The sequence below is a fragment of the Scyliorhinus torazame genome, chromosome 14 (genome assembly GCF_047496885.1).
Source record: "Scyliorhinus torazame isolate Kashiwa2021f chromosome 14, sScyTor2.1, whole genome shotgun sequence".
NCBI lineage: Eukaryota > Metazoa > Chordata > Chondrichthyes > Carcharhiniformes > Scyliorhinidae > Scyliorhinus > Scyliorhinus torazame.
Genome location: NC_092720.1, coordinates 57,212,584 through 57,229,570, shown reverse-complemented (window position 1 = coordinate 57,229,570; position 16,987 = coordinate 57,212,584). Strand labels below are relative to the sequence as shown.

Here is a 16,987-nt window from a genome sequence, read left to right as displayed (position 1 = left end):
GAAGCCAAAACCTGGTACCATGTTATATTATTTGTTTGTAATATGTCGTTACTCTTTGCTTTACTTCCAGAATGGTCTGATGGTTAGATTTCAATGAAACTACCAATCTTCAATTCAAAGCAAAATAGTTTTAATGAATAACAAATTAAATATTAATGATGAATTGAGTTTGTTCACTCTTACAGAACTATCACTGATGATAAAGTAAATCAGAATAAGTATTAACAATATTTAACTATAAGTATTAACTATGCTATAACTCTCTCTCTCTAACTGCTGTCTAGTCACTCCTGGTTCAAAGAGGACCAAGATCCTTTCAGATCACATATTTATACATTAATTTTGTGCTGCCATCTAGTGGTTGTCTTACACTATGATGTAGTTGTTAACTCTTTATATACCAGCATGTATACATATCACTACAAGTTAAGCAACTAATAGGAAGAGGAAACTCCATGAACATCCACATCTTCAGTGATAGTGAAACCTGTACGTGAGTGCAAAAGAGATGCGCTGCTGACAGTGCTATCAAATGGTTAGTCCAAGGAACCCCAGCAAAATTGAAGTCACTGGGAATGGGGAAAACCCTCCACTGCTTGATTTCATACCTGGAAGATGGATGTGGTTGTTGGAGGCCAATCATCTCAGCTTCAGGATATCACTGTGGGAGTTCCTCTGGGCAGTGCCCTAGGCCCAACCACTTTCAATTGCTTCACCTGCTTCATCCTCTCTTCTATCATAAGGTCAAAAGTGTGGGAATTCTCTGATGGTTGCATGGTGTTCAGTATCATTTGCAATTCCTCATACTGAAGTAGTCTGTGCCCACAAAACCTGGACAACATTCAGGGTTGGGCTGATAAATGGCAAATAGTATCCACGCTACAAAAGTGGCATGCCTCTCCAACAAGAGAGAATCAAACCATCTACCCTTGACATTCAACATCACTGAGTTTCCTGATGTCACTATGCTGGATATCACCATTGACCGGAAACTGAACTGGACCGGCCACTGTGGCTGCAAGAGCAGGTCAGAGGCTGAGTGAATAACTCACCTTCTGATGCACCAAAGCCTGTTCACCATCTACAAGGCACAAGTCATGGGTATGATGGAGTGCTCTTCATTTGACTGGATGACTTCAAAAACACTCCAGGGGCATGACACCATCCAATACAAAGCAGCTCTCTTAATCAGCATCCCATCCACCTCTTTAACCATTCACTTCTTCCAGTACCAGTGCACTGTGGCAGCAACTTGCCAATATTCCATCAACAGCACCTCCCAAGCCAGACATCATTCTGACTTATAAATATATCACCGTTCCTGGGTTATAATCCTGGAATTCCCTACCTAACATCACTGTGGTATACCTACACAGGGACTGCAGCAATTCAAAAATGCAGCTCACCACTACCTTCAAAAGGGCAAATAGGGATGGGTGATAAGTACTGACATTCCAGTGATCTTCAGATCCCAAGAATGAATTGTTAAAAAATTAACAGCATTATCATTGCTGAAATCCCCATCATCAGCATCCTAGAATCTCCATTGACCAGAAACTTAACCCTTCAGAACAGTTAACCACATTCTCAAGGTTATTTCAGGATGGAAAATTAATGCTTGCCTTGACAGCAATACTCACACAAATATAAAAAGAGCAGGTAAATAGATTATGATGATTACTCTCAAAAGTTGAAAGGTCAAATTAAGCATAAATAATTTGAGAAGCAATCAACAACAGTTAAATCATTAGGAAAGGATGAGAAGTGTTAATATTACTTGCTGCCTGTTTTAATCTACCAACATTTAGAGACAGCAATGTGGTGCCTGTAAACAGCAGGGAACAGGCCATCTGTGTTGTCTGATATATAGCTGTTGGGACATTGACACTGGAGGATAGAATTCAGAGAAGTGAACGAAAAATAATTCAGGTGCATTGACTATTCGTTAAGAATATTACACTGTTAAAACCAGTCACTCTTGAGTAACTCAAGTTCGATTGATTAATAAAGCTTCATATTTAATATTGTATTTACCTAATTAGTAAAAATCTAATTGCTTTAAGCTACCATTAGTAATGGATAAACTGTGATCTCATAATTAAAGATTTGTTAAGAGTAAATTAATTCAAAACTTTGTTGAAGCTTGCTTAAATATTTACTTGTTTCATAATTTTGGATTAATTTAAACTTGCAAATTGAAAAAATCTAGCCAACATTACATTTGTTGCAATGAGCTGCAGCATAGGGTTACAATATGGTATCATAGGGTTACAATATGGTGCTTGGGAAATAGTTAACCAGCTTGAAATTCAGGCCATCATTTTTTAACAACTTTATTTAAAATCCTTGCAAAAACATTGGCTTTTAACTATATGCGCCTTTAATCTTCTAGAATAGAAGATAGTTGCGCAAGAGAACAGCTAATTAGGATTAGTCTCAAGCCACGAGCCAATAAGCTTCACCGCTAAGATTTCCTCAGCGTATTGGCTGGTCTCATGAGGCTAATACATGACCTTGAGTAAGGTACTGAGGAATCATATGACCGTGGAGCATTGCAATTATTTCCCTCAAACAGGTCCACTAAATGAGGACATAAGCTTTGAGTGCAATCAATGACTTACCGATATTGTGACTGTGATTGTTGTGGATCCTGGACTGTGCCTTTTAATGTTGTCCGGATTTCTGAAGGGGAAATGAAGTCCTACTTCCACTTTGTACAAATGTGTCGACATTTGGAGGGCAAAAAGCAGAAAAGTATGTATTAAACTATTGATTATGATTTAATGAAAACTCTTACTCTTTATGGTATACTTTAGATTAATTAAAGCTAAATAAATAGTCCAATAAAGATCTTGTATTATACATTATGAAGAAGAGTAGAGATGAAAACTGGAGTTCATATAACATGCTGTGTTTGTACGTTTGAAATAGAAAGTGAGGTGAATAGATAAAGGATGATTTTTATATTTATGCAGATATAGGTTGCATGGAAAAATAAGTTATTAATGCAGACACGTTAAAGCTGTTCAGTATGTTGCAGTATAAGTTGTAGTAGTGTAATGTTGATAATTAAGTTTGGTTTTGGCTTACTTATTAGCCCCAATTATTTTGGGTAGTCATAAAATTGGATTTGAATTGTGACAGCTTGTACTTCCGTTGTCAAGCAGATTAACTCTCCCATCAATGGTATTTACAAATAACGAACCAGACAGGATTTAAAGAAGCTTCTGTTTTATCTGTAGGTGAATGCTGGATTAATCTATTTCGATACACGCAATAGTAATAGCACCAGAAGCCAATAACTCTTTGATCTTGCGGTTCTGTCAGATCACTGAAGTAATTGCTGATGCTTCTAATGCCTTGGATGTGAGATCCAGATCTGTAATGTCACTGGAGATAGTGCCATGAAAGCCGAATACGCTCCTAGTGGATCAAAAACAGAAAATACTGGACAATCGCAGGAGGTCTGACAGCATCTGTGGAGAGAAAAGGAGCTAACGTTTCGAGTCTGGATGACTCTTTGTCATTTGACCTGCTGAGATTGTCCAGTATTTTCTTTTTTTGTTTCAGATTCCAGCATCCGCAGTAATTTGCTTTTACGCTCCCTGTATTGTGCCTGGTGTGGTCCCAGCATGGTGAGAAGGTTGCTCGTGTTGCTCCCATTGCATGGACCAGAAGCACTGATCTGGTGCTATCATGAGGTCACACAGCACCTTGCAACTTTCAAAATTTGATGACGTAGGTTCATTGTAGATATTTGCTTGTCACTCACCAAAGGATAAGCTTTCAGCTGCAAGAGGAGTCTAGTACTAATGTTACCTAAAGGAGCAGGGGGCCAAATTGCCAATAAGGTATTTTGGAATGACCTGCTATTGCAAAGTCACTGGGAGTAGAGTAGGGTGATTTTGGAGGTGTGTAGTGAGTTCCTGGATTTAGCATGGAGTGTTACTGCATCCGCACAGGAAGGGTTGGAGATTTAGCGATCTGTTCACACAAAAATGTGTCCAGCTACACCACTAGGGCCTCCCATGCTGTGTCTGTCAATCTGCTGCGAATCGGAAATAAAAACAGAAGACGAAAAATCCTGGCAGTAAAATCTTATGGTATAGAAGGAGGTCATTCAGCCTGCTGTGTCTACGCCAGGTCTTTGAAAGAACTATTTAATTGCCGCAATAGATCAGCAACAGACTCTTTTAATTCAGTGCAGCTTCCCTTTAAGTGAATAGATTGCTTTGACGATCATTCAATGCTACCTGCACCACATGCTTTAAGAACATACTGCTTGACAGTCTTTCACCCCATGCCCCTGCACCTATCACTGAGGCAGCTTGCAGTATGGGAGCCCATCAATCAGGTAAATGGGAAGGTAGTACCAAACCTCCTGTGCTGTCTACCTTCTGCTAATTAGACGTGAGCACTGTGGTAGTCACCACTAGCAGTATTATATGTATTACTGTAAGACATGTATAATAGAGGTACATGGGGTAATCCCTGCCTGCTGGCTCCGCCTCTCCCCTCCACCGACCGCAACACGTACTTTCAGAACGTGGTCGATGAGTAATCCCGGTTCGCTTTCGCCATCCCATGCCCCGATATGACTTCTGCCACGGTCATTAAAGCCCTCCACAGTACCTTCACTCTGTTCGGTTTCTCCACCTACGTCCACAGCGATCGGGGATCCTCCTTCATGAGTGATGAGCTGCGTCAGTTCCTGCTCAGCAAGGGCATGGCCTCGAGCAGGACCACCAGCTACAACCCCCGGGGAAACGGACAGGTGGAGAGGGAGAACGGGATGGTCTGGAAGGCCGTCCTGCTGATCCTGCGGTCTAAAAATCTCCCGGCCTCCCGATGGCAGGAGGTCCTCCCCGACATGCTCCACTCCGTCTGATCGCTCCTCTGCACCGTGACTAACGAGCCCCCCCATGAACGTCTCTTTGCCTTCCCCAGGAAGTCCACCTCCGGGGCCTCGCTCCCAACATGGCTGACAGTTCCTGGACCTGTCCTCCTTCGCAAGCATGTGCGGACCCATAAGTCGGACTCTTTGGTCGAAAAGGTCCATCTCCTACACGTGAACCCGCAGTACGCCTATGTGGCACACCCCGATGGGCGCCAGGACACAGTCTCGCTCCGGGACCTGGCACCCGCTGGATCCCACCCATGGCCCCTGACCTGACACCGCTCCCCCCTCCCCGGTTGTCTCATTCACCCCTGAGCCACTCATCCTCCCTCCAGCGAACCTCACCGTAGCCCCCGCCCCAGGAGGATCCGTCCTCCCATTGGTTCCATTCAGGGGTGAAGAAGACGAGGACAACACGCTCCCGGAGTCGCAGGTGACCAAGTCGATGCCCACATCACCACTGAGGCGATCACAGAGGAGGGTCAAGGCGCCCGACAGATTGAACTTGTAATTCCTTTTTCCACCACCCCCGCCGGACTCTTTTTTAACAGGGGGTGAATGTGGTATCACCACTAGCAGTATTATATGTATTACGGTAAGACACGTATACTAGAGGTACATGGGTAAATCCCTGCCTGCTGGCTCCACCCAGTAGGTGGCGTATAAATGTGTGTGTTCGCCGGTGCTGCAGCCATTCTGGTTCCAGCTACAGGAGGCACAACATCTTTGCACAATAAAGCCTCGATTATTCCACTACTCTCATCTTCGTGGTAATTGATAGTGCATCAAGCACTTTGTAAATTGCAACAAATTCCCATATCCAAAATGTGGTGTAGACCAATTTCTAGATCCTTGCCTTTCTCTTGACTCTCCACTGTATATGATATGTCAAGCTGCTTGACCTGCATTTAGTATTGGACAAACAGAAACTCCACTAACTAAATATTAGGAAGAACAAAGCCATTGGGCGAGGTTCTCCGACGCCCCGCCGGGTCGGAGAATCGCCGGGGGCTGGTGTGAATCCCGCCCCCGCTGGTTGCCGAATTCTCCGGCACCGGATATTCGGCGGGGGCGGGAATCGCGCCACGCCGGTTGGCGGCCCCCCCCCCCCCCCCCCCACAATTCTCCGGCGAAGTCCCGCTGCTAGAATGCCTGTCCCGCCGCCGTATATTAAACCACCTACCTTACCGGCTGGACAAGGTGGCGCGGGCGGGCTCCGGGGTCCTTGGGGGGGGGGGGCGCGGGGCGATCTGGCCCCGGGGGGTGCCCCCACGGTGGCCTGGCCTGCGATCGGGGCCCACCGATCCACGGGTGGGCCTGTGCCGTGGGGGCACTCTTTTCCTTCCGCCTTCGCCACGGTCTCCACCATGGCGGAGGCGGAAGAGACTCCCTCCACTGCGCATGCGCGGGGATGCCGTGAGCGGCCACTAACGCTCCCGCGCATGCGCCGCCCGGAGATGTCATTTCCGCGCCGGCTGGCGGGGCATCAAAGGCCTTTTCCGCCAGCTGGCGGGGCGGAAATTAGTCCGGCGCGGGCCTAGCCCCTTAAGGTTGGGGCTCGGCCCCCCAAGGTGCGGAGGATTCCGCACCTTTGGGGCGGCGCGATGCCCGACTGATTTGCGCCGTTTTGGGCGCCGGTCGGCAGACATAGCGCTGATACCGGAGAATTTCGCCCATTGTCTTCATTCCCTGCCACTAACTTGGTCACCTCGGTTCCCCAACTGCTGCTTGCGGCTGTACCTGATTGCTTGCCTATTTTACCCTGAGTTGAGCTTCTGAATTCCTATCATCTCTAGCAGCAACACTGCTTGCTTCCGCCTTTGCAACAGAACTCATCTCCACCCTTTCCTCAGCTCATCTGCTCCTGAAACCCTCATCCAGGTTTTTATTCCATCCAGCCCTGAACATTCTAATACTGAAGCAAAATACTATTGATGCTCGGAATCTGAAACAAAAACAGAAAACAAAAAATCCTGGCAGTAAAATCTTACGGAACACAAGGAGGCTATTCGGCCAGCTGTGCCTGCGCTGGCTCTTTGAAATACTATTCAATTTAGTCCCACATGTTAGTACTTTTCCCATAACCTTACAAATTAGTTTTCTTTCAGTACATGTCCAATTATCTTTTAAAATTTCTTTTGAAATCTGATTCCACCACACTTTCAGCTAATGTGTTTCTGGTATTAACAACTCTTGTGTGAAGTAATTTCTATTCATTTCCCCTCTGGTACATTTTCAGTTATTTTAAATCAATGACCTATGCTTATCAACTCACTTGACAAAGATAATGAGCTGGAATCTCCGTTTCCCCAGCCGCGTGCTTCTCGTGGCTGGATTCTATCTTCCTGCGGCTTCTCAAGGGGATTTCCCATTGTAACCACCCCAGGATGCTGGCAAACCCACTGGCGGGGAGTGGCAAGCCGCAGGAAAAGTGAATCCCGACGACGGAGAATTCTGGCCAATATTTTTTCCCTACATGCTTTATCTGAACTCCTCATGATTTTGGAAATCTTTATTAAGTCTCCTCTTAACCTTTTGTGCTTCAGGGCGAACAATCCCAGCTTCTCCAACCTCTCCATGTAACTCAAGTCCCTTATCCCTGATATCATTGTGGTAAACTTCCTCTATGCCCTCAACGCCTTGACATTTTCCTTAAAATGTGGTGCCCAGAACTCTACACAGCTGAGACTTAACCAGTGATTTTTAAAGGTTTAACCTGACTTGCTTTATCTTTAATGCCCCTATTTATAAATCTAAATATCCCATACACTTTCTTAACTATCTTCTAAACTTGAACTGCTATACTTAAGGAATTATGAATATGCACCCCAAGCCCCTCTGCTCTTGCACCCCCTAAACATCGTGCCATTTAGTTTATACTCTCTCTCTCTCTATGTTGTTTATTCCATAGTGCAACACTTAACAATTATTCACATTAAATTGCATCAACCATATTTCTGACGATTTCAACAAAAGTCCTGAAATGAAATGAAAATCGCTTATTGTCACAAGTAGGCTTCAAATGAAGTTACTGTGAAAAGCCCCTAGTCGCCACATTCCGGCGCCTGTTCGGGGAGGCTGTTACGGGAATTGAACCGTGCTGCTGGCCTGCCTTGTCTGCTTTCAAAGCCAGCGATTTAGCCCTGTGCTAAACAACCTCTATGTTAGCCTGTTCACTGCTTGCAGCTTGCTATTTTTCCAAGTTTTGTAATATACCCAAACTTGAAAATTGTTCTCCCTACGCTAAGTCAAGGTCAGTTATGTATAAGAAAAAACAATGGTCTCCAATACCCTGGGGGATCTCACTGCAGACTTCCCTACAGTCAGAAAAACAATTTGGATTGGATTGGATTTGTTTATTGTCACGTGTACCGAGGTACAGTGAAAAGTATTTTTCTGCGAGCAGCTCAACAGGTCATTAAATACATGGGAAGAAAAGGGAATAAAAGAAAATACATAACAGGGCAACACAACATATACAATGTAACTACATAAGCACCGGCATCGGATGAAGCATACAGGGTGTAGTGTTAATGAGGTCAGTCCATATGAGTGTCATTTATGAGTCTGGTGACAGTGGGGAAGAAGCTGTTTTTGAGTCTGTTTGTGCGTGTTCTCAGACTTCTGTACCTCCTGCCCGATGGAAGAAGTTGGAAGAGTGAGTAAGCCGGGTGGGAGGGATCTTTGATTATGCTGCCCATTTTCCCCAGGCAGCGGGAGGTGTAGATGGAGTCAATGGATGGGAGGCAGGTTTGTGTGATGGACTGGGCGGTGTTCACGACTCTCTGAAGTTTCTTGCGGTCCTGGGCCGAGCAGTTGCCATACCAGCCTGTGATGCAGCCCGATAGGATGCTTTCTGTGGTGCATCTGTAAAAGTTGGTAATGTGGACATGCCGAATTTCCTTAGTTTCCTGAGGAAGTAGAGGCACTGTTGTGCTTTCTTGGTGGCAGCGTCGACATGGGTGGACCAGGACAGATTTTTGAAGATGTGCACCCCTAGGAATTTGAAACTGCTAACCATCTCCACCTCGGCCCCGTTGATGCTGACAGGGGTGTGTACAATACTTTGCTTCCTGAAGTCAATGACCAGCTCTTTAGTTTTGCTGGCATTGAGGGAGGGATTGTTGTCGCTACACCACTCCACTAGGTTCTCTAGCTCCCTCCTGTATTCTGACTCGTCGTCATTCGAGACCGGCCCACTATGGTTGTATCATCAGCAAACTTGTAGATGGAGTTGGGACCAAGTTTTGCCATGCAGTCGTGTGTGTACAGGGAGTAGAGTAGGGGGCTAAGTACGCAGCCTTGCGGGGCCCCGGTGTTGAGGACTATTGTGGAGGAGGTGTTGTTGTTCATTCTTACTGATTGTGGTCTGTTGGTCAGAAAATCGAGGATCCAGTTGCAGAGTGGGGAGCCAAGTCCGAGGTTTTGGAGCTTTGATATGAGCTTGGCTGGGATTATGGTGTTGAAGGCGGAGCTGTAGTCAATAAATAGGAGCCTGATATAGCATCCTTGTTTTCGAGATGCTCTAGGGATGAGTGTAGAGCCAGGGAAATGGCGTCTGATGTGGACCGGTTGCAGCGGTATGCGAATTGCAGTGGATCAAGGCATTCTGGGAGTATGGAGGTGATGCGCTTCATGATCAACCTCTCGAAGCACTTCATTACGACCGGACGGTAGTCATTGAGGCACATTGCCTGGTTCTTCTTTGGTACCGGTATGATGGTGGTCTTCTTGAAGCAGGTGGGGACCTCGGAGTGGAGTAGGGACAGGTTAAAGATGTCCGTGAATACCTCTGCCAGCTGGTCCGCGCAGGCTCTGAGTGCACGACCAGGGATCCCGTCCGGGCCCGTCGCCTTCCAAGGGTTCACTTTCAGGAAGGCCAATCTGACTTCGGAAGCTATGATGGTGGGTATGGGTGAATTATGGGCTGCTGGGGCACTCGCCAGCGGATTGTTAATTACCCGCTTGAATCGAGCATAGAATGCATTGAGTTCATCCGGGAGGGGTGCGCTGCTGCCAGAGATACTGTTCGACTTCGCTTTGTAGCCCGTTATGTTGTTTAGTCCTTGCCACAACTGCCGAGAGTCTGTCTGTGACTCTAGCGTGATTTGATATTCTCTCTTGGCATCTCGGATGGCTTTGAGGAGGTCGTACCTGGATTTCTTGTATAGGTCAGGATCGTCTGTCTTGAACGCCTCAGATCTGACCTTCAGTATGGAGTCAATCTCACGATTGAGCCATGGTTTCCGTTTGGGGAACGTACGTACTGCTTTCTTTGGCAAGCAGTCGTCCACACATTTGCTGATGAAGTCTGTGACGGTGGTGGCATACTCATTTAAGTTGGTCGCTGAGTCCTTAAATATGGACCAGTCCACTGTCTCTAAGCAGTCACATAAGAGCTCTTCTGTCTCCTCGGACCAGCACTGCACAATCTTCTTAGCTGGATTCTCCCGCTTGAGTTTCTGCTTGTATGCTGGGAGAAGGAGCACCGCCTTATGGTCTGATTTCCCAAAGTGCAGTCGGGGGATGGAACGGTAGGCGCCCTTTATTTTGAGTAGCAGTGGTCAAGAGTGTTATCGCCCCTGGTGGAACAGGAGATGTGCTGGTGGAATTTTGGCAGTACACACTTGAGATTGGCCTTGTTGAAGTCTCCAGCCACGGTGAACAAGGCCTCCGGGTGTTCTGTTTCGTAGTTGTTTACAACTGTGTATAGTTCGTCCAGCGCCTTCCTCACTTCTGCCTGGGGTGGGATGTACACGTGGAAGATAATATGGGTGGCACTTCACAGTCAGATATTCCAGGTCTGGGGAGCAGTAGGTCGCCAGGGTCGCCACATCCAAGCACCAGGAGTTGATGAGGAGGCAAACCCCTCCACCCTTCGCTTTGCCTGATGATGCCGTGCGGTCCGCCCGGTGAATTGAGAAGCCTTCAGGTTGTATGGCATAGTCTGGTGAGGCAGGGGTGAGCCATGTCTCTGTGAAACAGAGCACACAGCAGTCTCTTACTTCCCTCTGAGAGGGTAAGTCTGGCGTTAAGTTCATCCAGCTTGTTATCGATCGCTTGGACGTTTGCCAGGAATATGCTGGGTAGAGGGGTCTTGAAACCGTGTTGCTTCAGTTGTACTTCATACAATTTGTAAGAAGGTGATTGTATGATTTGACAATGATGGAAATTGTATCAAGAATATCAAGCTTTGGCGAATGGAATCTATGCAGGAGCAAATGTTGTGCCTGGCTCTATCAGTAATATATACCATGGACCATAACTGTGAGGATGGCAATATCTTGCATTGTCACAAAGTGAGTGCAATGATGAACTGAAATGAAATGAAAATCACTTATTGTCACAAGTCGCCACATTCTGGCGCCTGTTCAGGGAGGCTAGTACGGGAATTGAACCGTGCTGCTGGCCTGCTTTGGTCTGCTTTCAAAGCCAACGATTTAGCCCTGTGCTAATTTACCTGCCATGGAAGTAGAGAATTGATTAACAATAAGGGAAGGATGAGGATTGGTTCTGTTGTCACTTCTTATAATTATTAATGCTGCAAGTGTTAAGTTAACACTGTAGATGACAAGGAACAACTGGGTTTGGCCCAACTTCTCCCAGACTCCATTTGGTATGTTTGCATCTTTATCCTATTTGCCCTGCAACCCAACCAGTAGCAATACGGTTGATTTCTAGTAGTAGAAATGCCCCTTTTTGGCATTCCAAAAATGCAGACACCTGTGGAATAGGCAGAAGAAAATGTTACCATCAGTCAAAATATTGGGCTGAACCCACACTGGGGAAGTGGTTCCATTCTTCATTGTTCCATTACCCATTTCATATCCTACACATTCATCAATCTGTGCCTTTGTAAACATACAATGGCTCTCATTTCCTAATGCTTTGAACCTTTTACATGCAAAGAATTATTGATTTTGCATTTGAATGGCCTAGTTTTAATTTGAAAATTGTATAGTTTTATTCACACCAGAGGTTATTGTTTTTCTACATCTATCCTATCAAATCCTTTCCCATTGTAAACACTTAGAACATAGAACATAGAACATAGAACAATACAGCGCAGTACAGGCCCTTCGGCCCACGATGTTGCACCGAAACAAAAGCCATCTAACCTACACTATGCCATTATCATCCATATGTTTATCCAATAAACTTTTAAATGCCCTCAATGTTGGCGAGTTCACTACTGTAGCAGGTAGGGCATTCCACGGCCTCACTACTCTTTGCGTAAAGAACCTACCTCTGACCTCTGTCCTATATCTATTACCCCTCAGTTTAAAGTTATGTCCCCTCGTGCCAGCCATATCCATCCGCGGGAGAAGGCTCTCACTGTCCACCCTATCCAACCCCCTGATCATTTTGTATGCCTCTATTAAGTCTCCTCTTAACCTTCTTCTCTCCAACGAAAACAACCTCAAGTCCATCAGCCTTTTCTCATAAGATTTTCCCTCCATACCAGGCAACATCCTGGTAAATCTCCTCTGCACCCGCTCCAAAGCCTCCACGTCCTTCCTATAATGCGGTGACCAGAACTGTATGCAATACTCCAAATGCGGCCGTACCAGAGTTCTGTACAGCTGCAACATGACCTCCCGACTCCGGAACTCAATCCCTCTACCAATAAAGGCCAACACTCCATAGGCCTTCTTCACAACCCTATCAACCTGGGTGGCAACTTTCAGGGATCTATGTACATGGACACCTAGATCCCTCTGCTCATCCGCACTTTCAAGAACTTTACCATTAGCCAAATATTCCGCATTCCTGTTATTCCTTCCAAAGTGAATCACCTCACACTTCTCTACATTAAACTCCATTTGCCACCTCTCAGCCCAGCTCTGCAGCTTATCTATATCCCTCTGTAACCTGCTACATCCTTCCACACTATCGACAACACCACCGACTTTAGTATCGTCTGCAAATTTACTCACCCACCCTTCTGCGCCTTCCTCTAGGTCATTGATAAAAATGACAAACAGCAACGGCCCCAGAACAGATTCTTGTGGTACTCCACTTGTGACTGTACTCCATTCTGAACATTTCCCATCAACCACCACCCTCTGTCTTCTTTCAGCTAGCCAATTTCTGATCCACATCTCTAAATCACCCTCAATCCCCAGCCTCCGTATTTTTTGCAATAGCCTACCGTGGGGAACCTTATCAAACGCTTTGCTGAAATCCATATACACCACATCAACTGCTCTACCCTCGTCTACCTGTTCAGTCACCTTCTCAAAGAACTCAATAAGGTTTGTGAGGCATGACCTACCCTTCACAAAGCCATGCTGACTATCCCTGATCATATTATTACTATCCCTGATCATATTATTACTATCCCTGATCATATTATTAGATTGATCAGATCACTTTGCAATTTCCTGTATTCTAGGGAATACAAGCTAAACTGATGCAGCCTATATTCATAATTTGACCGTCTAAATGCCAGTATACCTCTGGTGAATCTGTGCAGCAACCCTTCCTGGGCCAATAGTTTCTTCCTATCGTGCAGTGCTCAAAACTGAATGTAATACTTCAGAATTGGTATTGGAATCTTTGACCACTTTGGACTAATTCTTGGGAATCCCCTTTTCTGTAGTCTCTCCACATCCCTCTCCACATTAAAAACGTCCCAAAATCCATCTTGATCACTTAACTGGTCAAAAACAATTAAAGCCATACTAACTATACCCCAAACCTATATATGATGTAGCAAAGCAGTGGAAAACTTCGGGTGATGGTTAAATTAATTTAGCTACATGTCTTGCCTGAAACACTGGGCTGTTTCCATTCTGGCCCTTTCTACATTATTGAATCAAACCAGAACATTATTGAATAATCATTCAAAATAACACCGCAGTACAAGATTAAATAATTAAATAAAACCAGACAAATTTCTTGTATGTGAACATTTCTCGAAAGAGATAAAAAGAAAAGCAAAACATTAACCAATGTGGCAACTATTGTAAGAAATACCTTTCTTTAAAAAAACCTGTCTTGTTTGATGAAGTGAATGGAAATAACGATTAGAAAGATCTAAAATTGCCTGCTGATTCAATAACACCTATTGTATATTATCACATAAAAATCAAAATTGTACCAAGGACCCGAGAACATATATATAATCTTCAGGCAAAATGCCATCATATAACACCGTAATTTTATTTACAGTTAAAAAGCAAAATGTATGGTAGTTTCAGAGAGCAGAGAAATAGATATGGTTATTGTGTAAGAATTTCTCTGCAATGCAGTTGAGAAGCTGAGAAGTTCAAAATGGAGGCCCTCACAGTGCCTTTGCCGGAGGGAGGGTACAACTATAGAATGACAAATTTGCATATGCAGCCTTCATGGGCAATGTGGATGTAGGAATTTATTGTAGGAACTGATTGAGAAGAAATGTGTCGAGGTGTAAAATTTTAATATATTAGTCATTAACCCAAGAACCTTTAATATTCAAATATGAATGCTCATTATGCTTCCTGACATTTTTATAATCTAGTAGTTTCCACAGTTGATTTCTCCTGATGATCCAGCATAACCACTGATTAAAATAACAGCTGAAAAGCAAGAAGTATCTTTAAGGTTAATTGCAGAACTGGAGGAAAATGTGGAGAGGCACTGTTAGGGATATTCTTTATTGACGTGAGATCAATTCTTCACTTCTGAGTCAGGGTCACATATCTGATCCGTGACGCACTGCAGCCCCTCAGACAATCCCCACTTGTTTGTCTGAACATGTTGTATATCTGTATTGGGGAAGAGCTCGGAAAAGGAGCACTGTACTTCGACTTAAACAGTCTGCTGCGGGCGGCCTTAACTCTGTACACCAGGGGAAAATGAGGTGCGTGGACAGTTAAAATTACCCAGGCTATTTACCCACTATGGAGCTGCTGGGAGACAAATGTTTCCAATTTTAATCCTCTCCACTAAGCAGGCAATATGTACAAAACTGACGGCAGCATGGTGGCGCAGTGGTTAGCACAGCTGCCTCACGGCACCGAGGTCCCAGGTTCGAACCTGGCTCTGGGTCACTGTCCGTGTGGAGTTTGTACATTCTCCCCGTGTTTGTGTGGGTTTCGCCCCCACAACCCAAAGATGCGCAGGGTAGGTGAATTGGCCACGCTAAATTGTCCCCTAATTGGAAAAAATGAATTGGACACTCTAAATTTATTTTAAAAAAGAAGAAAAAAATATGTACAAAACTGATTGTTGGTTTAAGGCCCGGATATTAACATGGGCAGATTATGTAGATGGTGGTATGAGGTATGAGGGGGATGGGATTGCATTTTGGACCAGAAAACCGTAAGTCCAGGTTTCCCTGCATCTCTCCCATCCCGTAAGTCAGGCTGATTGACAAGTTTTATCTCCAGTTGTGTGGGGGAGTGGGGAGGGGAGTTGTCCGCATGATGATATAGGTTTACATACCAGGTTCACAACTATGTTGGAGGGCTGGGAGGGGAGTTGCGTGGCATAGTGGGATGGTCCAATCCCTAACCATGGAGGTCTTTATATGGGGTGCATGGAGGGTTCTGATGGAAGGTAACTTGGAGGACACGGAGGAACCCTGTTGTTCCTGGCCTATAAGGATTGCTTACCTTCTCCTCATCTCGCTTCAGCTATTAAGTTTTCTGAAGTGTGGGTAACTTGACTGCCCATGTCTCACAACTGAATGGAGAGCCAGTGGGTGCCCCATATGGCCTCTTTTAAGGAAGGCATGCCAAATTCAGTGCTACTGTCGCAGTTAACAGGGCAGTGGGGGACCTTTCCCAGGATCAAGGACTCTCGAGGTGGAAGTCACACTCAACAAGAGCTGCTGTGTGACTATGCAACCAGGAGGTTGGCAGCTTTACTAAACAGCAACACCAATGGGGGGGCAGTGGTTGTTGCTGGTTTCACATGCACGCAAGGCCTGGTATTGTAGCCCAGGCCACAAGTGAATGACGGTGAGAGCGGGGTTGCAGGATGCAGGGCGGAGGGTCAGGAGCAATGACAGGCCCCTTGAGCAGCTTTTGAACAATGAACACCCCCACACCCACCCAGGCCCCAAACAACTGTGCCTGCGTTTGCCTGTCATGCTCTCTGCATTGTGAGCTCTCAGTATACCACTGGGTTAATACCAGTAGTGATGTCATAAGGCCCTTAAGTGGGCATTAATTGGCCACTTAATGGCCTTGATTAGCAGCGGAGGGGAGGAAAGGCTGCCCATTGACCTTCCCATCATGTATTTAATCTACGTGGAGGCAGGAACATAGCGGATTGCCTTCAGCCAGCTTCTTATCTGATTATATGTCCCTCCACCATCAAACTCACCACGGAGGAGGGAATTAAATTCTGCATAACTCTTTATTGCCGTGTAGTTCAGAGGTATTTAATGTCATCAGGCAACTGCAAAATCCCTGGGCGGGATTCTCTGTCCTGGGAAGCCCGAATGCGTATCCCAATGGGACGGAGAACCGGGTGTCGGGGTAAATTGGGATCAGCGCTAGGTCATTTGCATCTATTTAGCGGGCCCGCGACCTATGCTCTGGCCTCCCGTGATTCTGTGGTCCCCGCTGCCAAGAATCACATCGGTGCAGATCACTTGCAGTCTCTACCAGCGTGACCCTGGGGTGGTGGAACTTGTGGTGGGCCAAGGGGGCAACTGTTGCCCCCCTGGGCCCATCACAAGGTCCACACACTAAGGCTACTCTGGTAGAGACCATCCGAGCCCATCTGATGGCCACCACCCTCCCAACAATATAGTGCCTGCCCATGCCTCCTCTACCAGAACCCCCACACCCCCATCCCCTGTAACAGGGGACCCCCCTCAGGGACCCCTGTTAAAGGGAAATCCCTGCCCCCACTGAGACTCCCTGCCTAAAGGGATCCCCCACAGACTACTCCCAAACTTCCTCCCCACACACAAATCTCCCACCCCAGAAATGAGACTGCTGTCTGGGAGCTTGAGAGCAGTCCAGACAGGGGCAGTGAGGAAATACAGCTATAACACTTACCTTGCAGCTCCATGTGTCCATTCCTGAAAGGACAGCAGCTGTGACCTGTGCCTGGTTCCCATAGATCCATTAGCTGCCAGCTGTTCATAGATTT

General features: G+C 45.8%; 1 protein-coding gene across 7 annotated transcripts in view; it reads left to right on the top strand.

The window, feature by feature from the left end:
- The window catches only part of mcf2l2 (MCF.2 cell line derived transforming sequence-like 2), a 650,277-nt gene that overhangs the window by 126,770 nt on the left and 506,520 nt on the right, over nt 1–16,987 (top strand). Inside the window, exon 1 of one of the 7 annotated variants that reach the window (XM_072474223.1) lies at nt 2,675–2,754. The exons of the other annotated variants lie outside the window; for them this stretch is intronic. Within the exon in view, the coding sequence (XP_072330324.1) occupies nt 2,694–2,754 (61 nt within the window). The 5' untranslated portion in view covers nt 2,675–2,693. Of the gene's footprint in view, nt 1–2,674; nt 2,755–16,987 lie in introns of those variants that run through there. 7 annotated transcript variants of the gene reach the window in all.